The 25,084-nt window shown below is 42.6% G+C and overlaps 1 protein-coding gene across 5 annotated transcripts in view; it reads right to left on the bottom strand.

Annotated features, from left to right (window-relative positions):
* The window catches only part of NPRL3 (NPR3 like, GATOR1 complex subunit), a 103,707-nt gene that overhangs the window by 46,279 nt on the left and 32,344 nt on the right, over positions 1 to 25,084 (bottom strand). For all 5 annotated transcript variants that reach the window (XM_067551182.1, XM_067551184.1, XM_067551185.1 and 2 more), the window contains 4 exons: positions 18,234 to 18,371; positions 17,059 to 17,215; positions 5,775 to 5,881; positions 484 to 613 (listed from right to left, as the gene is read on the bottom strand). In XM_067551182.1, the coding sequence (XP_067407283.1) occupies positions 484 to 613; positions 5,775 to 5,881; positions 17,059 to 17,215; positions 18,234 to 18,371 (532 nt within the window). The remainder of the gene's footprint in view (positions 1 to 483; positions 614 to 5,774; positions 5,882 to 17,058; positions 17,216 to 18,233; positions 18,372 to 25,084) is intronic.

The following is a 25,084-nucleotide window of genomic DNA, read 5'->3' as shown; positions in this document are numbered from 1 at the left end:
CAGATTCATGGGAATCAGAATAAGTTTCTATAAAGCAAATGGAATTTTTCTTAGACTCCAAAGCCAGAAGGAATAACTATGATCATCTAGTCTAACCTCATGTATAACATGGGCCATAGACCTTCCCCTAAATAACACCTGTTTGAACTAGTGCATTTTTAAAAAAAATAATCCAATTTTGATCTTCAATTTTCCCGTTATCTTACTCAGGGCATTTTATAAGATGCAAAGGAGTACTCTCAGAGATTTCATTTCACAACATGCTTTTCAGCATAGACCAAATCATTCCAACTAGACCCGCCTAATGATTTTTAGCATGTGGATGTAAAGTAATTTGAATGGGTGGCTGGGAAACTCAGTAATAACCTACAAGAGCTCTGAAAACTCCTACTTGGATAGTCTCATCCCTGTGCTCACATAATGTTTAACAGGTTAGTTATGAGGTGTCCAGACACAGCTTTCACATGCTCCCCCGTAACTTACCTCCTGCACTGGCGGAGCTAGAGGATTCTTGAACTCTGATAACGAAACTGGCAATGAGAACTTGGAAAGCACAGACGGCAAATCATGGCCAGGAAACTGACAGGAAAATTCATCTGCCAAAGGGGAGTAACTATGGAAAAGAGGTACAAGAGGAAATTAGTCTTGCACTGTTGTCTAAATAGAATTTACATAAACTTACTGGTACTCATTCGCTGCACAAGACATGCCAATTCATAACTAAAATGTTCTTTATGTTTTAGGTAAATAATAAAGACTCATTACAGTTTATGACAACTAGTATCCTGATTAAGTGAGAAAACAAGAAACATATTCATCATGGTATTAGCAATTTTATTTTAATCACAGGCTCTTATTAATTAACAGGCTCTATTTCCCCATGTCCCATTATTACAGATTATTTTAAGACACTAAACAGATGCAATTTCTTCATCTCACAATCCCTAGCTCCTTTGGAAGGACAAAACATCATTTAAGGGTTTTTCTACTACATGATGCAGTAATACGCACTTCCAGAGGTGTGATTTCTATAGCACAGTGACATGTTGCACACTAATTAGTCCATTTAGACCCTTCTGGTGTTCACTAAAGGTATGTCTATACCTGGAGCTGGGGGTGCGAGTTAGCAGTGCAGTCACAGTAACAAGGGCAGCAGCTTGAGCTAGCTGCGCAAGTACGTACCCATGTGTCTGTGTGGGTTTGTCCTCAGGAGAGCTAGCCCCTTCCACTGCTCACTGCTGTACTATAGCTACATTACTATTTTTAGCATGCTAGCTCCATGAGATCTAGCACAAATAAGATTCCTTGAGCCGGGAATCACAACCCAAGCTTCAGGTGTAGACATAAAGGTTCCCTACTGCACTCTAATGTAATGGAGCCCTGGTCTACACTTACCTGGAGGTTCGGCGGCAGTCGATGGGGGTTATGCAAATTATGCAGAGTAGCTTGCATAACTCCCATCGACTGCTGTGCTTCCCTTCTGCGTGCCATCTTCACTGCACTTCGCCAACGGGAACCGCGTTCCCGTCGACGCTGCACTATGCTACTTGAGGGGGTGGATTTACGCCATCGACTTCCTGATCGATTGAGTGGGTCTATACTGACTGCTCAATCGATCCAGAAAGATCGATCTGGCAGCGGCGACTTTGCCACCGTCAGTATAGACATACCCTCTGTTTCAAACAGCACTATGTTAAAGCACACTAGACCCTGCTAGTGTGCATTAAAGATTCCCTACACAGACTAGTAATGTGCAACACATTAGCACACTTTAGACCCCACCCCCGTAAATGCACATTACCTGATAGTATAGACAAATCACACACTGCTTTCAGAAGAAACTTCTGCTGTTTGCTTAATCTAGACAAACTCTTACATATGCTAAAAGGTCAAGATCAGACTGGGGCTAGTTAACAGCCTACATCTACTGCCTAAACACAAGACAGGATCTCTCTTTTCACCTCAACTTAGCTGGCTGAGATAAATCTTAGGCTCTTGCCTAGGCTTGACTTAAATGTGTTCTTCTACATCACTCAGGGCACAGGATCACAACTTACACAATTAGAAATGTACAGTTTTCCACAGGTAGAACAAATGACTGTCCCCACAAGCCACCCCGCGATTTACTTCTGTGCCTGACAGAAAAGATGGGCCTTGTGTTGTGCCTGGAAGTCTGATAAAGTCTGCCTCTGTAGAGCAGCTGGAAAAGGGAATTCCAGAGTCCAGCACCCCCAACTGAGAAGTCCAGAGACCAGAACCATCACATTTAAATATAAGGACTGCTAGCTCCATAGCCCCAAATAAACTCAACTGCTGTGACAAGCTGGGTAAGGTATTATCTTTTATTGGACCAACTTTTGTTGTTGAGAGAGAGATGCTTTCAAGCTACACAGAGCTCTTCCTCAGGTCTAGGAAAGGTTTTCAGAGTGTCACAGCTAAATACAAGGCTGAACAGGTAGTTTAGCATAGTCTAAAGGGACCATTCAAGGTGAAGTGGCCCATTAACACCTCTGTTGTCACAGGACAAAAAGAGGGTTAGTGGGCTACATATTGTTGTAGTAAGTCAGAAATCCAGTCTCTTTATTAAAGGGAACCCAGGCAGACCCATCGTGTCTGGCCACAGCACTCTCATTGAAGAAATATTGGGGGACTCAGAAATCATCCTGAAGCCACTTACCACACAAAAGGCCAGCTTCCTCTAGGACACAACCAACTCCCTCCACAAACTCCACAACATTAACAACCTCCCTCAAAACACCATCCTTGCCACTATGGATGTCACCTCCCTATACACCAACATCTCTCACAGTGACAGCGTAGCTGCCTGCCTCTAATATTTACAAGACAATGGACAATCCTCAGATATCCACCCCAAACACAATCACCAAACTCATCCATTTCATCCTCACCCAGAACAATTTTACATTCAACAATAAACACTTTGTCCAAACTATGGGAACAGACATGGGTACTAAGATGGCTCCCCAATACGTCAACCACTTTCTGGGCCATCTTGAAGAAGAATTTATGGACAATGCACAACAAAACCAATGATATACCTGAGATACATGAATGATGTTTTCATCCTCTGGACAGATGAAAAACTCCCTCATGGATTTCCACCATGACTTTAACAACCACCACCCATCCATTAAACTCTCTCTGGAACACTCCCACACTAGCAACAACTTCCTGGACACCCTAATCAGCTTTGGCAATGGAACCCTACAGACAACTATATACAAGAAACTCACGGATCACCACACTTACCTTCATAGGTCTAGTAACCAACCCAAACACACCAAGAAATCTGTTAAATAGAGCCTGGCACTAAGATACCACTGAATGTGCTCCGAAGAGAAAATCCGTGTTAGATACCTTAACACGTGCAAAACTGCCTCCACCAAATAAGGACACTCCACCAAAGAAGTAGATATAATCATGGAACAGGCTACCCAGATACCCTGAGAGAACCTGCTTCAATACAGAAATAAAACTTCCTCTGACTACACACCCCTAGTTGTCACCTAACACCACACAATGAAACCCATATGGGGTATCATCAAACAACTACAATCCATACTTGATGGGGATCCCTTCCTGAAAGAAATCTTTCCTGAATCCCCTCTTCTGGCCTTCAAACAGTGCCCCAAACTCTCCAAGCACATCATCAGAAGCAAGCTCCCCACAGACCAGGACACACGAGCCCAAAGTGGCATCAGACCCTGCCAGAACAACAGATGCAAAATCCACAGACATATTTCCACTGCTACAACGATCAACATCCTCCATAATACACCTTTCAAGATCCATGGGTCCCACACATGCCTATCACAACATGTGGTGTATGTCATCCAGGGCACTAAATACCCCAACGGCAACTATGTGGGTGAAACCAGACAATCACTATGCTCTTGAATGAACTCACACAGGATAATGGTAAAAGACAAAAAAACCACAGCACGCCTGGATGAACACTTTTCATAAAGCAATCACTCTATATCTGATCTATCAGTCCTCCTCCTCCTTCTCCTCCTCAAAGGAAGCCTGCTCAACATTTTCAAAAGATGAGTCCAGGAGCTTAAATTCATAACTTTGCTAGACACTGAACATCATGGTCTTAATAAAGACACTGGATTTATGGTTTATTACAATGTGTAACCCACTAACCCCCCTTTTTGTACTATGACTACAGGGGTGTTAATAGGCCATTTCACCATGAATAGTCCCTTAGAATATGGGCTAACTACATATGCTAAACTACCTGTGCCATCTTGTATTTAGCTTTGACACTGACTTTCCCAGACCTGAGGAAGAGCTTCCTGTAGCTCAAAAGTTTGTCTCTCTCACCAACAGAAGTTAGTTCAATAAAATATATCACCTCACTCATCTTGTCTCTCTAATAACCTAGCACTGACATGGCTACACCACCACCACACTCAACTGCTGTGGCAGATACCAGAGAGAGGAGGGTCTTTCAGAGAGCCAGCAATGAGGCCAGGTTGTGGTTTATGAATCAATGTCAGCACCTTGAACTGTACTCAGAAAAGAACAGGAAACCAGCTTCTATTAAAGAACAGGTGTAAAAGAAAAAAGCCACTACCACTGGTAGCTATCACTTCAACATTGTTTGTGTGTAGATTACACATTATACATGCACATTACATATTGCAGTAATCCAAAGCATATGTGATAGCCACCAGTACACAAATGTGCTCATGGGCTCATACCACATGAGGTTCCAAAACTCATTTGGAATTTGAAAGCACCCTCAACTGCAAATTCAGTGAGGAAAAGGTGGACAACTTCTCAACAGTGGAGCGAGCAGCAGTTACCCAACATATCCTCAACATCCTTCTCCCATGCCACTGCCATATCTTGCGCAGGCTGAGCTTTATATGCAGCTCAACTTTACCCAAGCCTGAGTATTGATTAGAAGACACAATTACCACAAGGATTAATGACAATGAAAATAGTGACGGTAATGGACTCCTCCATGTTACTGCTGTTTATGCTTTTCTGTTACCTGTTACTGTAATATCACATGCCAGGCACACACAAGGGCCTATCAAAGGCAGCTACTCATTGATTTAACCACACAGAACTTACTGAGATGTGTCTTGCTTTGAGCTTTCCATATTGCCTAGAATCATAGAATTTAAAGCCAGAAGGGACTATCAGATCATTTAGTCTGACTTCCTGTACATCACAGGCCAACACTACCACCCAGCAACTGCACACTAAACCCAACAACTGAAATTAGACCAAAGTACTACAGCCCACAGGAGACTAAACAATTATGTGCCACATGCATAGAAAAGGAAGGAGCAAGGTACACCTATGACTGAGACCCTGCAATGGAAGGGAATTGATTAAGACAGATATTCCCTTAGGTTTCATGCGAGAGTCCTTTTTTTTGGACATATTCACTGGCCAAGCATATTGAGAGGTTTAAAAATGGTCTATGTTCACAATGACAACACTGTACTGAGCTCCTGAAATTTGCTACTCATAGGGGGAAATCTATAAGTGTGCAAGTGAAGACAAGAATGCCTGTCAGTGCCACAAGAGAGTTGCCTAGTTCCTGTGTTCATCTCTTCACTGAACAGCCCTTAAGGGTTGTTGAACTTCAAGAAAATGATGTTGTTTGTATATCCCAACAACTTCCCACATTCAGAAAGTATCACCACCTTGCCCAAAGAAATGCTCAGGGAAACCACATCTGCATTTTTCAAAGCAGTCCCACTACAAACATACATGGTCTGTTTACTTACAGACAAACACTGGCATTGGGGGACAGCATATAGACATTGTTTTCACACAGTGGATAGACAATAATTGCTTTTCCCCAGTAAACCAGATGTGCAGCAAGCTGGAAAACCTGCATATATAAAAAGAAAGAAACAAGAACAAAAATCATAATTAGAAAAGCAAAGCAGCAACATTCAAACTCCCAGCAAGAGTCCTTTATAATGAGAGCAAAGCCCTATTTGATTAGAAGAAAGCTAGTACTGTGTTATCACATCACTTAAATAGCAATAATTAGTCCTCTTCTTTTAGAAGAAAATGATGTAACGTGGCACATCAAAAAGAGTCTGACAAAGCTTCAACAGAAGTGATGCATTTCCAGGGCTTAGCTTCACATATCTAAGCAAATTTTACATTTCCTGCCTCAAAGGAATTTCTTTAGACTGTGCCAGTAAAGGGTTTTACAACCGAGTAGTTTCCTTTATGCTTCACCCACCAACGGTTTATGCATGCATTCCACACACACACCACAAAATACATTTAATGCGTGACTTGTTAGATTAATATTTCATTCATATACACTAAAAATAAAATATAACTGAACAATAATTGGCTCACATTATACGAACACATTAATTAAAAAGCGCTCAAAGTGGCACAGAAATACTGATTGGCTCAGCAATTTTGCAGTTGTGAAAGTGATCCTCAGTAATCCATTCTTTGGTTAAACCATATTCTCCATGTGTGTAACCACTCACCATAAGATACCAAGGAAAAATCTTTCTAAGCCTTAATGAGGGGATTTAAAGCAACATCAATCAAGATTTCAAAGAACTTTGCTTTACCCTTTATCCTGAAGCCAGTAACCAATTATTCACAGCCTAATACAATGACCTGAAGAGTAAGAAAGGTCCTGAAGCTTCAGAGAGCAGATATACACGTTTCATTCTTTGCTCATTTTTGCAAAGACAAAATACCAAATGAATCTCTAAACCAAGGCCAAAATTAGGAAAGCAACATCCATTAGATTTCTGAGTCTTCGCCTTCAACATTTTAATGTACATTCAATAAATCACATGGGTGAAAGACAGCAAGCACTGAGAAAAAAGCTGCAGCGTTAGAGCCAGGTTTTCACAGGCCCTCAGAACCCAGACGCTCCCACTATTTCCAGTGGCAGCTGCTAGGTGCTGAGCACTTTTGAAAAAACAGTCCTTAGAGAATACAACTTGTTTCTCTCTTTTCTTCCCTGACAGTCACGTCTAACTCCATAAGCCATTTCCCCTACACTTACAGAAGAGTATTTAGCATAGATTTCCTACTAAAGCAATACTGTCACATTAATGCTTATTACTCACTCCTGAGACAGAAACAACATTCTCTCCATCACTTTTAGAGTTTCCAGGCATGCTTTCTATTTTAAGTTACTGACTGTTCCGGGATCACTGCAATTTTTTAACATAAAATTTGAAAAACAAAGCAATACTTAGCACCAGATGTGGGTCCTGGTTGATAGGCTAAATGTTAACTCCTGTCTACAGGCTATAGCTTAAAGATTGGTGAGAGTGAGCATAGAACTGTGTGTGGCTACTCTGTGAAAATCTATGGAGTAGAAACAGATCAGAAGTTTGCTGCCGTAACAAACAAAATGTACAGAATGGGCCTGTAAGAAATGTAGTCAGACAGCCATACAAATATAGTTGTATTCAAGATAGCAAAACCATAACCAGAGAAGGAAGAAGAGCAGAAAACACCACAAAGCCCATTAGGACGGTGTTATACCAATCTAATGTGGAAGGTACTCCAACAATACAATGACAGGCATCATAACAAAGGCTTAAGATAAACAGAACTCTGTTATTGTTGAATGAAACAAAAACAAAAAAGCCCAGGTGGCCTTTTTATGGACTTTAGGCTGCTCCAGATTAAACCATGGATATTTTTTTTTTTACCTTTGGCAACTTGTGGAAAAGGACAACACTGCAATGGGAATATAGGCATGCAGCAAGTGTTACCAGGAGTATTAAAGTGGAAATTTGACAACTTCAGAAGAACAGCGCACTTATAGCACCACCTTATCTGATGAATTTGGAGTAAAGTATCAATCACTGGAGCCTGACGCTTGTATGCTCTAAGCTGACGCCACCAGTACCAGGAAAGTGGCCTATGTAAGAAACCTGAGCTCACATGTACCCAGCAGCTCAAAGGAGATTTTATCAGCTAAATAAGGGCCATATCAATTTCCCACAACAAAAAAAAAGGGCTTTTTGATGGAAGTTTTTGAAAACAAACTCCATGTGAACTGGATGACAAGAAACTGCAAAGGTAATTGACTGATCATCAAAAACATATTAATTTCCATGCTAAAAGCTTTGAGAAGTTAAAGTAGCACTAATCATAACAGCTAGAAAGTGGGGGGAGGGAGGGAGACAGACCCACATGATATTAATGTGGCTTACAGAGGCACACAACAGTGCTCTGAAAGTGGATTACCATTTAAGAGCGGTAGAGATGAAGTACTGGATACCCAGAAAATTCAATTAGTTCAATTTACAAGGAACCAAAACTTTTGACAATCTAGAAGCTCAAAGAGAAGGTAATCTGAAACTACAGCTTCACACAAAGTAGTAAATGTTTGGGATTTTCCTTAGGTTTATTAGACGGTTCCAAGGAACAGAGGAACAAAGAAGATGTGTTGGGTGGGGGCATTTCCCCCTTTCTGTCTTGTTTTTTGAGATCTACAGGATCAGAGCTGCCCTAAAGCATGGCAGCTTATCTCTTGCAGATGTTGGAAGGTACACAGGGGTAGGGTTCTGTGAGGGTAACTGCAATGACCAAGGGCAAGGGGAGTTAGGCTCATCAGGATAGTATAGCTTGCCAGAACAGGAACATGTATCCACGCTTATCAGCAGGTGTCCTTTCCTCAAGGAATAAAGTCCACAGATCCATTATGATGGTCTCCAGCCAGCCTGCAGCTGAGGGACAGAACCAGGCCCATCTCACTGACAGGAGGGGAGTGCTCAATCTTTGATGAGCTCACCAGTAAGACTACCACCATAGTCAGGATCATTGCACCTAATTTCCATAAAATAAATATAACTCAAACAATAGTTTCTCTTATTGCAGAGAATCCTCCCTCCTCTTCTCTACACTGGGTAAAAGGACTGGAATAGCATAAAGGGGAGGCTAAAAACTCCAGATCTGGCAGTAGGTGGGGGGGCAGTGTTCACCTGGCACAAGAACTGAGGAAGACAGTCACAGGCGCCTTCCAAAGGCCGTCTCGCAAGCTCTGGTGTAGGGGGGCAGAGCCATAGCACGTAGCACTGTGCAGAGTGCAAGCATAACCTGTCCGGCTGTAACTTAGAAATCTTCTGGTCTAATTTAGATAGCCCTGGGGAGCTGCTCTGCCTTCTGGAGAAGCCCAGAATTGGGAGGATGCAAAGGAGGGTTAGAGCCTATAGGGTCACCCTCTCCTGGCCTGCCAGTTCTTTGCTGCTCCTCTTAGAGGTGCAGCAAAGACTCCCACCCCTAATGAACACAAGAACTTTCTGGATGCCTGTTTTCCATCCTTATCTGACTCCAGATGAGCCCTCTTCATCCAAAGTTGACGAGATCGGTGGACCCAAAAGGGAATTTTCAGGAAAGTGCAGATAGATTCTCTTACACATCATCCCGAAGTCCACAACTGAGTGGCAGAGAAAACCCAGGAACACACAGATCTCCCATCTGCCCAGAAAAGTCTTCAGAGGGATCCATAAACCTCATCTTTCCCCCTCTAGACAAGGACTCAATGCCCCAGAGTAAAGGCAGTGAAGACTCCACAGAAAAGTAAAAAATATTGTATTTCCCCTCCCCCAGCTCACCAAGGAGGAACTGAATCCAATTATCTTCATTTTTCTGGTCTCCCACTGCGCTCTCAAGCCAGGATCTGGCAAAGTAAGCTTAAAAACAAACTTTTAACTGGCAATCCACAAGTGACTTCAAAGTCCTTCTTTATGGACAGTTTTTGGAAGAAAAGAATCTCCAAGCTGCCCGCATTATGGACTGGTAAAATCTATTTCTACAGGCATCCCACTACCTCCACTGACTGTCAGTGCTGTAGCATGGGTTGGCCAGTGCAGATCCCAACTACTATTCTAGAATCTGAGGAATGTTTAGTTATTCTTTCTAGAATGATACAGGCTCATTGGAAATGCTCTCTTTGGTCTCTATTAGTCATGCCTCTGGTTTTCACATGTGGCATCTATGTAGTCTCCTCATTCTCCATATTTAAGAGACCATTACAGTAGGAATTTACAACTCACTAATTTCTAAATAACTAGAAACTTTAAAAGTTCTTGTACGGAGGAGCTAAAATTTTAAACGTTTCCAATGAATTATTTATTCATGGTGGGAGGTAGACACCCTGAGTAGCTCAGAGATTAATTCATAGGTCCACTATTTCTGAGTGACAATGTTTCAGTCACTTCCTTAACCAGGAGATAAGAATTCATGTCACTTCAGCTTCTGCTCATAAACCCACTACAAAAGGTCAGTATTGCCTTTGCTAAATCAGTGCACTGATGAGCTGCAGAAAGTATTCCTAGCACATGAAGAAAGTCAGTGGCTGCTCTCTAGTGGTTGTGAAACAACTGCCTAAAATAAATAAACGCCAGCCTGTCTTAATACATACACTTCACTTTTCTGCAGTGACAGGAATGAGAATAACAAAGACAGTAGGGGATTTCTAGCAGGTCAGAGATATTTCAAATACTCCATACTTTCAGTATTTCTGATGTTAATAACAACACTGGGATTATAACAGAAGGCACTTCCCTTTGAATAAGGGAAGGCTGAGAAGTCTGGTCAGGATTTTATTTCATTTTATGAAGCAGCAGCACACTTCACTGTGAGAAGCAGCGAGTATTTGAATATATCAATTACCTAGAACCATAGAATTATCTGCCTCTAACAGCTACCTAAACCAGCCATCAGGTCAAACAATCTCAAAGGCCCAAAAACCCAATTAACATGATCTACATTGGTCTAGGTTGGCTCTTTAATGGCCTGCAGGCACAGCCAGAAAATCTATTTGCGATGCCAACAGTACACACTCTGCTGAGCTGAAGCTGTTCTCCAGGCAGCTTGTATTCATCTGACCCTGTGTACCATTTGGGGGATGGTTTCCACTGTTGAAAGTGGAATTTATCAGAGAAGAGCTGCGTGGTTCCAAGACACTGGCTCAAAGATTTGCCTTCCCTCCCTCCAGGGCCCAAGTTACAGTACCCTGTTGGTGCTATTCACATAATGAATGGTGACTGTTCCTCCAGGAAGTGGTTTGACAAGCCCTCCCCCGGACATAGCATTGTATACAGGTGGGTATAATTTAGGTTGCTCAGGAAGTATAAATTATTCACACTATGGAGTCACGTAAGTTATACCAAAGTAATCTGTAGTAAAGACAAATTCAAAGACAGCTCTCAGGGAGGCAGCCACACAACTCAAACTGGCTGAGACAGAGTTATAGAAGTTGGAGACAGCAGAGTGGACCAAAAAGTTGGAGATCGCTAAAATGGAGAAGGACCAAGAGCACCAGAGGTGAGAGGGAGGCAGAAAAGCAACAGCAGAAGGAAGCACATCAATGAATCACAGAACTGAAAGAGAAGGAAGCCCAAGAAAAAATGAAGGAAAGACTGCACAACCTGAGCTGATGGGGAAAGCATGGACAGATCCCACAGGTTCCAGGCACTCCCTCTCCCCAAGGAAGACCCAGCTGGGACAAACTGTGTCCTGCATACAAAAAATTCAGATTGTATACTACCTCTGAAAGACTCAGAGTTGCACAAAATTCCAGAAGACAAGTCCCCACACTGACTGCAAAGCTCTTGGGTAAAGCATTAAATGTATTTAATAAAACAGAAATTGAACAAGCTTTGATATATGGTGAATTTTAAAAGGCTGTATACATTGCAAAGTTTCAAATGACCCCTACCATGTATAGGGTAAGGTTTAGAAACCTCAAAAAAGGAGATAAAATAAGTCACAGAGAATATGTATATAAAATATGTGATTTGATGAGAAAATGGGCAAAGGGAAAAAGGGCTGATGATTATGATCAGTTATTTGACCTCTTTGCACAAGAACATTACTTTAGCATTTCTGAGGCGATCAGAGAAGCCATTTGGGATAAAACTGTAGGGTCTGTACAGAAAGCAGCCAATCTGTCTGATTCCTATGTACAAGCCAGAGTATCCAGTGAGCACAAGACACAGAAAGAGGGGCAGAAGTCTAGTGTAAAGGGGGGAGCCCGGTTTACCCCTCGGAAAAGGGAGGGTGGTTGGAAGTCCAGGCACCCATTCCCCAGAATCACTCCCCTCCTGGTAATCACATTCACAGACCCCCTTCACAGGAAGACAGTACAAGAAGATGTTCCATATGTAATTCCACTGAGCACCTGAAGGACAATTGCCCTAAACAAAGGCCCCACACCCCATCCTTAGAATGGAACTATTGTAAATAAAGGACCAACAGAGGTACCTGAGAAGTTCCTGATGAATTTTGTAAGGTCTGATCCATGGGAGGTTGCTAGTGACTTTATTAAGGTTGCCAAAGTGAATGGCAAAGAATGCCTATAGCAGAGAGACACGGGTGCCCAGATCTTCCTGGTCAGAGAGACTGACATGCTGCATGCGGAAACTGTAGAACTGTTGGCCTTGGGAAAATTTAAAACCCCTGTGCCTTTGGCTAAAGTGCACTTGGAGTGGGAAGGTCTAGAAGGCATTTTAAAAGATAATGTGCTGGATTGCATTCCAGCAGGAGTTCATGTGGATAATGCTGTATTACTATGTCCAAGGCTGTTGATATGGTAACTCGTAGTAGATAGGAAGATTGCTCTGTGATCCCAGGAGAGAATTGTGAAGACAGAGAAAAAGCTAAAGGATATGGGGATATTCCACACCTACCTTAGAAGAGGGAAGCGGTGTGTCTCCAGAGTCAAGGAGGGAGGAGCCACTCCCAGGAATTTGTAGCAGAGCAGAGAGCAGACCCATCCCTAAAAAGCACAAGCAGAATAGTCTCCAAGGAGGACCCCAGTTAGAGGAAATAGGAAAAGGTTTTTTGAAGAACAGAGAAGATTGTAAGGAAAAAACAGAGGCTCCGAGAAGCCTTACAAGCACTTTGTGCCTGTTAAACATCATGGGGAGTTAATGATGCTAGCCCACAACTGCCCTTTTGCTGGTCACTTGAGGACTTATGAAAAGATAAAAAGGAATTTTTATTGGCCAGATATTCAGGATGAGGTGAGAGACTACTGCTGGTCTTGTGATTTGTGCCAGAAGCAGAAGAGGCCCTTACCTGTAATCAAGGAGGAATTTCTTTGGGTGCCAACTGATATTGTGGACTCTATGCCCCAGCCAACCCAAAGGGGAAAACATTTTGGTGGAAATGGATTATGCCACTAGATATACAGAAGCAGTTGCTCTAATAGTTGATATAGCGGCAAAAGCCCATTTCACTATTTTCAGCCAAGTAGGTTTTCCTAAGGAGATTTTGTCAGATTGTGGGTAAAATTTCACATCCCGATTATTCAGTGCATTGTGGAGGATGTGTGGTATAAAACAGCTGAAGGCTGCCCCATATCACCCAGAGACAAACAGTTTGGTTGAAAGGTTCATAGGGACACTGAAATCTATGCTAGGAATGTATGCAAACAAAAGGGTAAGATTTGGGATGAAATATTTACTCTATTTGTCTATTGGGAGGTGCCCCAAGAGTCCACAGGGTTTGCCTCATTTGATCTCCTGTGTGAGAGAAAAATGAGGGGGACACCTAGATCTTATCAAGCCCTCCTGGGAGAGGGGCGCTGAATCAAAAGGGGAACCAGTGACTGAATATGTACACAAGTTCAGTAACGAGTTAAAAGACACAATGCAAGTGGTTCAAACCAACCTCATGGATAGCCAGACCACACAAATGACACGGTATGATAAGAATGCTTGTGCTGTTTTGAGGGGGGGGGGGGGGGCGGGTTTGGTACTAATACTATTTCTCGTAAAAAGGCAAAAAATACAAAAAACTCATAGAAGGGCCTTTATAGGTTGTGGAGAGAGAAAATCAAATCACGTACAGTGTAAAAAGACCCCACAGCAAGGGTTCCACACAGACTGTGAATTGACTTAAAGCCTATCACAATTACAGAAGCAATTGTGAATATGCTTTGTTGTGATGAAAGGGAGTCAGACCTCAGACCTCCTTGATTGGATGGCTGAGTGCCCCAATGATTCATCATTTGAAAGCACTGAGATATGCAAAGAGCTAACAGACAAGAAGGCAGAAATCTTGGCTGTGCTGCAAAGACAAGCAGGTATTTTCTAACATGCCAGTGATGACTCATAAAATGGTCCACAAGATTGACTCTGTGGGTCCCCAAATTGCACCTAGCAGGGCACACCGAACCACTTTGGAAAGTGCTCGAGCAAATTCATAAAGCTACATAGAGTGTTCAGGATATGGGAGTAATTAAAGAGTCTGACAGCTCATGTGCATCTCCTGCTGTGCTGGCTCCTAAGAAAAGTAAGACTAAGGTTTTGTGTTAGTTATAGAAAACTTAATACGGTCTCCGTTTCTGATGCCAGGATTGAGGAAATGTTAGATACTTTGGGCAAAGCAAAGTATCTTAGCGCAACTGATCTGGTAAAAGGATATTGGCAGATTCCTTCGAACAACAGTGCATAGAAGAAATCTACTTTTATTACTGATATGGATATGAACTTCATGAGCTCAACATTTTATCTTTTGGATTGATTGATTGATTCATTGACTGACTGATTGATTAATGCAAGAGCCACTTTTCCAAGGCTTGTTAACCAATTGCTAAACAGATTACAAGACTTCACATGAGTTTATATTGATGATATAGCTATACTCAGCAACTCTTGGTCAGATCACAGGCCTGCCCTAGACAAAGGAATGTGTATTTACCTGCCAGACTTGCTTGATTACTGGCAGAGAACAATGAAAATACATGTACATGTATGGCGGACAAAGCTATCAAGTTAACAAGCAACGGGGGAAGGAGCTTAGTGTGCTCACTGGGCCGGGGCTGAAGGAAGGATCTGAGTCTGCACCCCAGAGAGGCTTCCTCGCCCCTGAGGTCTAGACAATGGACTTTGGGTGATATACGGGAGCAAAAAGGCATTTTAGTTAACCCTCACTCAGGGAACAAAGGAAACAGCACCCTTGATTCTGTGAATATTGGGTCCCCTGGCTTGGAGATACTGGTAACTTGTTGTGAGTAAGAAAACTACTTAAGCAAAGATCGTAACTTGCTAAGATTACGTTTTAGTCACTAGACAGTGTTTTGTTTTGTTTGTAACCATACCCGTCTCTTTTTTCTCATTTAGTATCACTTAAATCTTTGTTCATAAACTTATTCTTGTTATATTACAAAACCACCTCAGTGCTGTGTGTTACAGTGAAGGGTGAGTCTTCTGCTAGCCTAACAGACTGATGTGCGTTCTGACCTTGGTAAATTAGAGGATTAGATGAAATTCAATAAAGATAAGTGCAAAATTACACTGAGGAAGGAAAATCAAATGGACAAATACAAATGGGGATTAACCAGCAAGGCAGCAGTACTACAGAAACAGATCTGGGAGTCACAGTGGATCATAAACTGAATATGAGCCAACGATGTGATGCAGTTGCAAAAGAGGCTAAATTATTCTGGGCTGTATTTACAGGAGTGTCATATGTAAGACCTGGGAGTGAACTCTCCTGCTCCAGTCAGTACTGGTGAAGCCTCAGCTAGACTACTATGTCCAGGTTTGGGCACCACAGTTTAGGAAAGATGTGGACAAACTGAAGAGAGTCCAGAGGAGAGCAACAGACATGATATAAGAAAACCTGAACTATAAGGAAAGATTAAAAACATGGGGTATGTTTAGTTTTGAGAAAAGGAGACTGAGGGGGGACCTGATAGCAATCTTCAAATATGTTAAGGGCTATTATAAAGAGGACAGTGATCAATTGCTTCCATGTCCACTGAAGACAGAAGTAATAGTAATCAGCTTAATCTGCCGCAAAGCAGATTTAGGTTAGACGTTAGGAAAAACATGCCCCAAAGATCTGACTGTCTAAAAAGTAACTGATTATGTTATGTACTGGAATAGACTCCAAAGGAAGTTGTGGAATCTGTGTCACTGGTGAGTTTTAAGAACAGCTTAGACAGGGATGGTCTACATATTCTGCCACAGCAGGGGGGCTGAACTAAATGAGCTACTGAGGTCCCCTCCAGTTGTACATTTCTATGATTCTATCTGGTCTGGCCGCTGTCACAGACAAGATACTGGACATGCACCACAATTCTTGCAAAGTCAGATTCCCTGAGGGTCGGATAAGCAGGAAAACATGACACATTAGAAATTCAGCCTCTCAATCAGGTAGACATTTTTCAGTTTCTATCTTAAAAACTCTGTCATTTTTGTACAGTTACAGCCTTCATTTTCAGGGCTGAGATACTCTCTCATCTTAGCAACACAATTTAAGAATAGGCTGACATTTCCCACTGGTGTGGGGAACGAAGGCCACCCCTGAAGCATGGTCCAGACAATAAGCTTAATTGAGTGTTGCTGAATATATCGTGTTATACTGTCTCCCCTGCTGCCTGCCCCTCACCCACAGCCCATTTATTTGTCTCATCCACCTGCTATGTTTTACTTTTTAGACAGTCAGCTTTGGGGCAAGGACTCATTTATCTTGTGTTTGTACAGTGCCTTGTACAATGTGGCCCAATCTACTTGTGGTGTTTGGGTGTTAGCACAATATTATAATAATAATATTACAATAAACATGTATAAGGTAGTTGGTTGAATAGCTACACCATGCTGAAGCAGCAAGTAGCATCTCTTCTCTCGCAGGAAGGACGAAACCCAAATCCAGCACTGTGAACTAACACATCCAGGTGCAACAGTAACAGATATTCTCTGACTGGGCAAAATTAGGTTGCACCGACCTTTATAATGTACACTTACAAAGTAAACAGCAAGGTAAGAAAGTGTAGGTGATCTAGTTATTAGTGAGAGAGGCCAAGTTAATGCTCATTCTGAATCAGCTACAGCACCAGGGCTGCCCAATGTCTCCCTCCACCAGGACGGGCTGATGCCTTTCTCCAACCCTCTCCCTAGCGCTAAGACTTTATCCCTTTGAGCATTCTATGCACATGTGAAGGAACAATAAGCTCACAGAGAAGGATACTATAGAAACACCACAGACACCAAGAAGGAAAATGCCTAGTGAACTGAAACAACTTCAGTTAACACTGTCAGCTCCTTGTACCTGTAGTAATGCCAGGTCAGCATCCTGAGCCAGCTGCTGCAGATTCTTCACAGCAGAGGTAGTTTTAATCACTCTCACAAGGGCAGGAGAACAATCCAATGGGAGCTCATTAAGCAACGATTTCTCATCATTCAGTAGCAATAAGGCATGGTAAGGCCTGCAGAAAGAACATCGTCACCTGTAATTGCTTCTTTCTTGAAGGCTGAGCTACTCCTGGCTATGGCACAAAGCTGGAGTATGTGGCCAAGCTAGTGGCAAAACAGAGCATCTGATAGTCTTTAGCTGTAGCTATCAGAGTATGTTCACAATTAGTTCATTCTTGTTTATGCCAGAAAACAAGATGCCCTCTGTCAAAAGGAGTCTGAAGCCTCTATCACCATTTGGACAGCCTAAATGCTGGAAATAAAGATGGGTCTGTGTTAACATACAGGCTAGCCAGACATGTGGACAAACTGTGGTGCCAAGAAGACATGAAATGCACAAAGCTCACTGTGCACTGCTGATCAGAACTGGGCACTAAAAATGAAAGTAACACAGCAGATGACTTTTGGGGCTAACTCTCCATAGAATAGAAGGAAACAAAAATGGGACAAAAAAACTACAGGAAATACCAACCCTACTGAATTTAGATACTTCATGGAAGTAGAAAATTTCATGGAAAAGAAATCACTTCAACATGAATATGGTTAAAATAAAGCGTTTGCTTTTAAGGAGGGCACTTTGAAGAATATTTTACAATAATGTCTAAGACAAGATCTTTCAACGGTAAACAGTACAGACACGGGCTGCTGCATTACTTTAAAACCTCGCCATTGCCACCGACCGTGGTCAGTCAATAGGAGTGCCACAAATACCTGGAAAAAAATCTAGGCACAAGCGAATAGGGTGGGGGCACAGAATTTGGTTTCAGCTCCTTATCACCACTTAGATAACCAATATAGGCTCTAATTTTCACATGACATCACAAAGACAAACAGTCCATTCCCAATTTCCCAAATTTGGGAGCACAATGAAAAAAAGTCAATTTTCATTATTTTCTGTAACGTTTCTCTGTAAGACAGTCAGCAAAATGTTTAGGGCAACCAAAAACAAAAGGAGAGAAGTTAAATATTAGTGTTAATCCATGCTAGAGAGGCACAAGAACATACAGGCACTGAAGAACAGGGTATATTTACCTAATAGCTTTCAGGCTTCTTTCAATTGCTTCAGGAGGTATAAAACTTGTTGCAACATAATGGATTTTATGAGGCAGACAGAAGCTCACTTCAAGCCAGTTGTTGATGTGCAATCGCACCACTCCTGTTGTACAAAGACTAAAATAAAAAAATTTAAAAATTTAAATAAAAACAAAATAAATACAGCATTTGCCGCCTTTCTCCTGAGTAAAAGCAATGGGCCAGATTCACCCATGCTGGTGCCAGAACAACAGGAGAGGAGAGGGAGATTGTACCTCCCTCTTTTCAGCAGCTGCCAGGGGCCAACTGGACGTCAGGCCATGAAAGCTGCTTTAATTTGCCTCTTATAGGCTATTACAGGGTCACAGAATCATAAGAATGTCCCAGCCACTCTCCCTCCCTTCCTTCAGCTGGCCCTCACCCCACAGCAATGCACCAGGGAGGAAGGAGGACCTCCTGTAAATGTGTTGCAGACAGATGCCCTGTGCTGGGGTATTCCCGGGGTAGGTGTGGTGGGGATGGCACACAGGCAAATGATGAATTAGGCTCAATGCTTCCATCATCATTTTACTGCACAATAAAGAAAGAGGGGGGGACGGAAGTTACCATACTATGATTAGACATTACAGAGCAACATGTCACTACAACACTGATTCTTTAGGTTTTACCTAGCTGGTTTGTTTCCCATTGTCACAGGAAATCGTGAAAGCTGCTGTTAAATGATTCCTTCATTCTAGGAAGCCACAGGGGCTAAACTAAACTTTTAAGTTTACCCAAAAGAGCAGGATTAAAGCGGAGAGAATATGCACTTCAGGAATGATAAGGAACTCTGATGCCAGCATTTGGCTGGAAAGCAGCTTTAAATATCTTTTATTTAATATTCCTAGAAAGCAGGACACACTGCAAGCAGGGAGTTTGGGGTGGCCAACTTCTCTCAAGCAGATCTTTGTTCTTGTTTTTAGACAGCGACATATTTACTCCTTATCTTTATGGCATTCCCTCCCTCCTCCGCCATCCAAGTACACGCACAGATGGGTAAGACACCCACCCTCTCTGTATTATAAACATGTCTGCTCAAAAAGCCATTTCTGGTGACATGGGTGTGCAGGCTGATGCCATAAAAAAAAGTGTATGTCCTGTCTAACCAGTTGACATCAGCATTTACATTAAACAGTTTCTAAAACAGAACCTGAAAATCATTTCAGGACATGAAGCCCTAAAACACTGTCTCTAGCTGAACCACAGAACTAAGGTTTTTTTGGGTGACCTCTCTTTGGATCACTTCCAGGCTGCCTGTATTTTGAAGGTTTTTAAAATATATTACACAATATTTTTAAAAAGTTTTTATATTTAAATGATGTCTCTGACAAGCCGTATTCCAAGTACACTCACCAACAAAGTTCTTAAATTGGTCAAGCTAAACGCTGTACATGCCATGAAAGAGGCAGTTAATCAGCCTCAAGAGGCTTGGATCAGGGCAGGCAGTGTCCCACTTCCCCGATTTTCAAAACCATGAAACACTAGGAATAAAGTTGTAAAGTGTTTGCCAAAGTCTTACTTCTAACAAATCCAACAGGAAATGGCATCTATGGAGCACAGTCTCTGCCAATCCAGGGCTCCCCTTTGGGAACTGATCATTTGCTCTAAAACATTTCAGAGCTGAAAAGAACCAAATTAGAAAAAGAACTTAAATTTACCCAACCAGGGTTAAAGAGGGATCACACTAACCTCTTGACTGCTAGCTAGTTGCCAGGTTTTTGTCTATTGGGAACTGATGGTTTGCAGGCTGCTCTTCTGGGAATGCTAGTGCAGAGCAGAGGGGGGAAACTATTGCCCGGAGCAACTATTAATAAAAAATGGGTGCCTAAAATTAACTACCTAAGCAGATTCAGAGCCCTAAGTGGCCTGACTTTCAGCAGTACAAAGGACCTATAGCTCCCACTAGTGTATGGCTAAGCATACTTGTTTTTAAATTTTATACCGAAGATTACACTTTTGAAATGTTTGGCCAATTTTTTTTTTAAAGTTTAAAAATTTAAAATCAAATTTGCAGTGATAAGTGCACAAATAGACAAACAAGAACATTAAACATGAATCTTCAATTCTCAGAGCCAGAAACCAAAGTCCAATAATTTTGTTAGTAGTTTTTGGAGCTGCACTTCTTTGTACCAGACACTAGGTCTTAGCAGGAGCAAGTCCAGTAATATAAGTTTCACATAGATACAGCCCAAGAATTTCCCCTTTATCTCTGTTCAAAAAACATTAAAAGAAATTAGAAAAACATATGGGGAAGGGAGGGGAATAGCAGAGAGAGAGAGAGAAAAAAGAGGTTATATCTCAGAAACTCAAGGTGCGTTTACACAGCATTTTAAGTCCAGGGCTGAGCCCAGGCTCAAGCCAAACCCTTCTTGTATCCTCACTGCAAATGTGCTAACCTAGGGGTATGTCTACACTGATGGCGGCAAAGTCGCTGCCATCAGATCAACCTATCTGGATCGACTGAGCGGTCAGTGAAGACCCACTCAGTCGATCCAGAAGACAACACAGTAAAACCACCCCCTCAAGTGGCGCAGTGCAGTGAAGACGCCATGCAGAAGGGAAGCAAACAGCAGTCGATGGGAGTTACACAAGCTACTCTGCGTAGCTTGCGTAACTCCCGTCGACTGCCTCCGAATTGCCCAGTAAGTATAGACCAGGGCTTGGATTCAGACACAGGATCCCAAGATCCTGCATGGCTGGAGAGTCCGAGCTCATGTTAAGCTGGGACTTAGGGTCCGAGCCCAATTGGTTTCCTGTATGCATGCAACCCCAGCTTGACTCAGGTCCTGGAAATCCTTTGGATGTATCCCAGAGTTCCTGGCGGCAGAGGAGCAGCACTGCTGGCAGGCAGTATAGCTGCTGGAAGTGCCATTACTGTCTGGCTAAGCGCACTCCCCCTTCCTGCTCTTCCTGCAATGGCAGCTCCAACTCCTGCTCCTCCTCGCTGTTGTGCGGAGCTTGCCCAGAGCAGGGAGCAAAGTTGCCAGGTTGGAAGCGGTTCCTGACTGCTAGAATGTTGGGGGTCATCCCTCTCACAGCCATGCTAAGCCAGGAGCCTTGCTGCTCCCTCTCCCTGCAGGGCAGAACTTGGTCCTGCTCCACTCTTTGGCCCTTGGGCTTGGGCCTGGGCACCCCCCCACACACACACACATACACACACCTTCCCTGGAGCTGCATATGTAGGAGCACCAAGGCAGCATGCACTGTGAGGGCAGTGACTGGGAGCCAGCCCCAAAACTTCCACACAGCCTCCTGGGGAGCCCTTATTCAGCCTCCCAAGGTGCAGCAAGGGCAGGGATTAGGGATCCCCAGGGTGCACACTGCATCCAAAGCCCTATGGATGCACTTCATTGCGCCGCAGCTGGCAGCAGCCAGACTGGAGGTGCATTTGTGTATTTTTCCTCTAATACCTTCATTTTATATCAAACTTCAAAACAGACAGACAAAGATAAATAACACACACACACACTCTCTTTGACTGAACATGCCATTTTAAAAATTCAGCATTGCAAAATTTCATTTTAATAGTTTGACAGCCCTGGAGACTGATGTCCTAATTATTCTCTGAGCCGGTGCACATGGGCAATTTCCTGCCAACGTGACTCAGCCTAGAGTTGGCAAGCCCAATTCTCAAATTAGATGGTAGGGTCAGCATAAAGCCTTCTCAAATTGCAGTCATTCTACTGAGACAGCCACCAAAGGAGCAAATTATGCAATTTATGTAGTCATGTGCTCTCTATGGGCACCTGAGTCCCATCAATAGCATCATCAAAGTTAGGAAACAGGGTGGGCAACAGAGTTTTTCCACAGTGCACCTCATTCCCAGGTCTGAAGTGTCAACATGAGGGGCAGGCACTCAACACTTTGGGATACGTTTACTTTGAGTCGGGTCTGTGCACTGCAGTGTGGATCCAGAACCTGAAGTTTGAGAACAGGTCAGAAAATTCTTAATCTAGGGTTAAAATGCAATGCAGACACTCAAGCCCAGAGTTCCCTGACTCAAGTCCTCCTAACCCTAGGCTTACATTGCTGTGTAGACATAGCCTAAATTACCAAATTTACACAAAACATTCCAACTCAGCAATAAATTGGCATAACAGTTTTCAAGTTTATTTGACTGTATGTAGAATTTAGAGAAGTCTGAAAAGTCAGCTGTAAACTGAAGCCATGCTGCAGATTTAGCTAGAGTGCAGCTACTTGCCACCCCATAACACAGCAGTAATGGAGCAAATAGGATTCTGTTCTGTGTTGTGCACCATCAACAAACTCGTTAGCTAAGATCTCACTACAGAATCATTATTACTGGCAATGATATGAGCTGCATAAAGACCACAGCCTTACTGTCAGATCCTAGGCGGAACTCGAAGACCTGGCAGTTAGAAAAATCCATGTTTAACTTGTAAATTGAGCAAATTTGACATGGAAGCCACTAAGAGTTGGAAGCCACTCTCACGCACTCCTCAATCCCACATCTAGTCAGCAGCCAGAAACCTTTAAAGGGCATCCAAAGTTTCACCACAGTACTGCAAACTCCCTGGTTTTTCTTGGACTTAAAGGATGAAATTTAAACACCCTTGTTTACCCTGGCTGAGGAAGACCCAGCCCATAATTGACATACATTTGGTAAGATGCCTTCAAGAGGTGCATCGAGAGTGAACTCTTAAAATACAGAAGTCAAATGGTATTCTGGATATAATATTCACTAACACTATTTACAAATGCTTAAAGGAAACATGAAAATAAAAATGGACTGCACAGAACAAATGACTAGGGGTGGGATCCATAAAGGGATTTAGGCATTGTAACTCAGTCACGGTGCCTAATTTTGAGGCACCTAGAAAAACATCCATCCACAATGCTGAGTTAGGTGCCTTCGCTCCCTGAACAATAAACAGGGAGAGACAGACACTAAAAATTCAATCCACAAAAGCCAGCATAGTCCCAGAGCTGCCTACGCTTCTCGATGGGATTTGCCAACAAGGGGGGGGGGGGGTGCTAAGCCCCACCCCCTTATTAGAAACAGGCACCTATGTCTGGGCTAGAGGGAGGTGCCTATCTCTGCTGAGTGACCCACAAACGAAAACCAGACGCCTGGTGTCAGGTGGCATAGGCACTTAACACTTTTCTTGTGAGAATGAGACTAGGGGTCTTGAAACAATCAATGAAAATGAGAGAGAGAGAGAGAGAGATACACACTCTGTAGTCTAGTGGTCAGGGCACCCACTGGAAGCTGGGAGACCTAGGCTCCAGTCTCCCTGCTTCAATGGTTGTGTATTGATCCACAAAGGAACAACTTCAACATGAGAGACTGAGGGAGCCCCACATCAGAATATCCCATAGCTCAGTGATTAGACCACTCTGTTGAGAGGTGGGACACACCCTAGGAGTGAATTGAACCTGGGTCTCCCACATCCCAGATGAATGCTCTAATCAGTGGGCTAAAAATTATAAGGGGGGTACCACCTCCACTACCTACTCCTTCTGGATTCTGAATGGGACCCAATCCGGTAGGCTGCCTCTGAATGCCTATTTTCCCCAGGTTTGTGAATCACTCTGGGCCTTAGAGAGGAGACAGGTGTCGAGACACCTAGAGGGAGGCAGCAGTGTGCATGACTAAAGGTGGAAACATACGTGCCAAAGGAACTTTTACTCTGAAAACTTGGGCACTGACTGAGTTTAGGAGACTATATGGTTTGGAGAGAGTTTTGTAAATCACAGTAGAGTCAAAACTAGGACTTAAGTGCCTAAGCCTTGGGGCTAAGTGCCTTTGTGGATCTGGGCCTAAGAGACAAGCTAAAAACATATTAGCAAGATAGGCAGAAAACAACAGTTACAAATGACAAGCAAAGAGAAATGAAAATGCAAAACTCCGTATTAATGTAATGTTACAGTTGCACACTTTAACACTCAAAAATCACCCAACTGACATTTTTCATCTCCTTTAAGGGTGGCTGTAATCAAACAACTTTTATTCCTTCCCTCTCGTTTACCAACTTTAAGCTTGTATTTTTTAACCAAGCAAAATCATGGATAAGACTTTTGTAAATGATGACCTGGCCTTGATGAGTCACAAACTGCAAAATCTATTTGCTTCTTCTGGCTTCCCACAGAGGTTTCTATCTCTCATTTGCCTCCCTAGTGATATACTGTACATCTGCACTCACAGGATTTTAAGTCTCACTACAAGACAATATCTATTATTTGGTAGATGTTGACTGTGGCTGGCTCCGTGCATTGGTCCTGTCCTAAGGATATTGCAATCTAAATCATTTGGAAATTGAGCCAGAATCTATGCCATTTATCACCATGGGACCATTACTAAGTAACAACAGATGAATTCAAAGATCAATATACTAAGTGTCCACTAATTTTAGTTGCCCACAATGATGCCTCGAACATGATTTTCAGAGCACCATACCTCCAATTAAAATCAACACAGGCACTCAGTACTTGTAGAAAATCATGTCTAATATGCCCCAAATTGGCCATCCAAAATTAGTAGACACTTATGAACGTTTTGACCTTAACTTCTGCACCTCTGTTTCTCCATTTGCATACCGTTGCAAATAGATACAGATACAAATATATCAACTCATCTTTTTACAGTACCTCATCTATGAGTAGAGTATCCTATAGACATGCTTATTTGTTGCTATTCAATGTACCCTAGGAAGGTGTAGACTTGTGTGGGTAACCTTCTCTTTGAAATACAAGGCTGTGGCCAGTTGGAGCATGTACACTACTTATCTGTTATTTATAGCTTTTGTAACAAGCATTACCATGCAATATGGCTGTTATTGTGTTGGGACACT

This window comes from Emydura macquarii, unplaced genomic scaffold (assembly GCF_026122565.2).
Source record: "Emydura macquarii macquarii isolate MOO-44397 ecotype Brisbane River unplaced genomic scaffold, CSIRO-AGI_Emac_v2 contig_1348, whole genome shotgun sequence".
In the NCBI taxonomy this organism is placed as follows: Eukaryota; Metazoa; Chordata; order Testudines; family Chelidae; genus Emydura; species Emydura macquarii.
Note: the sequence above shows the minus strand (reverse complement) of the source record. Positions and strands in the feature narration are given on the sequence as shown.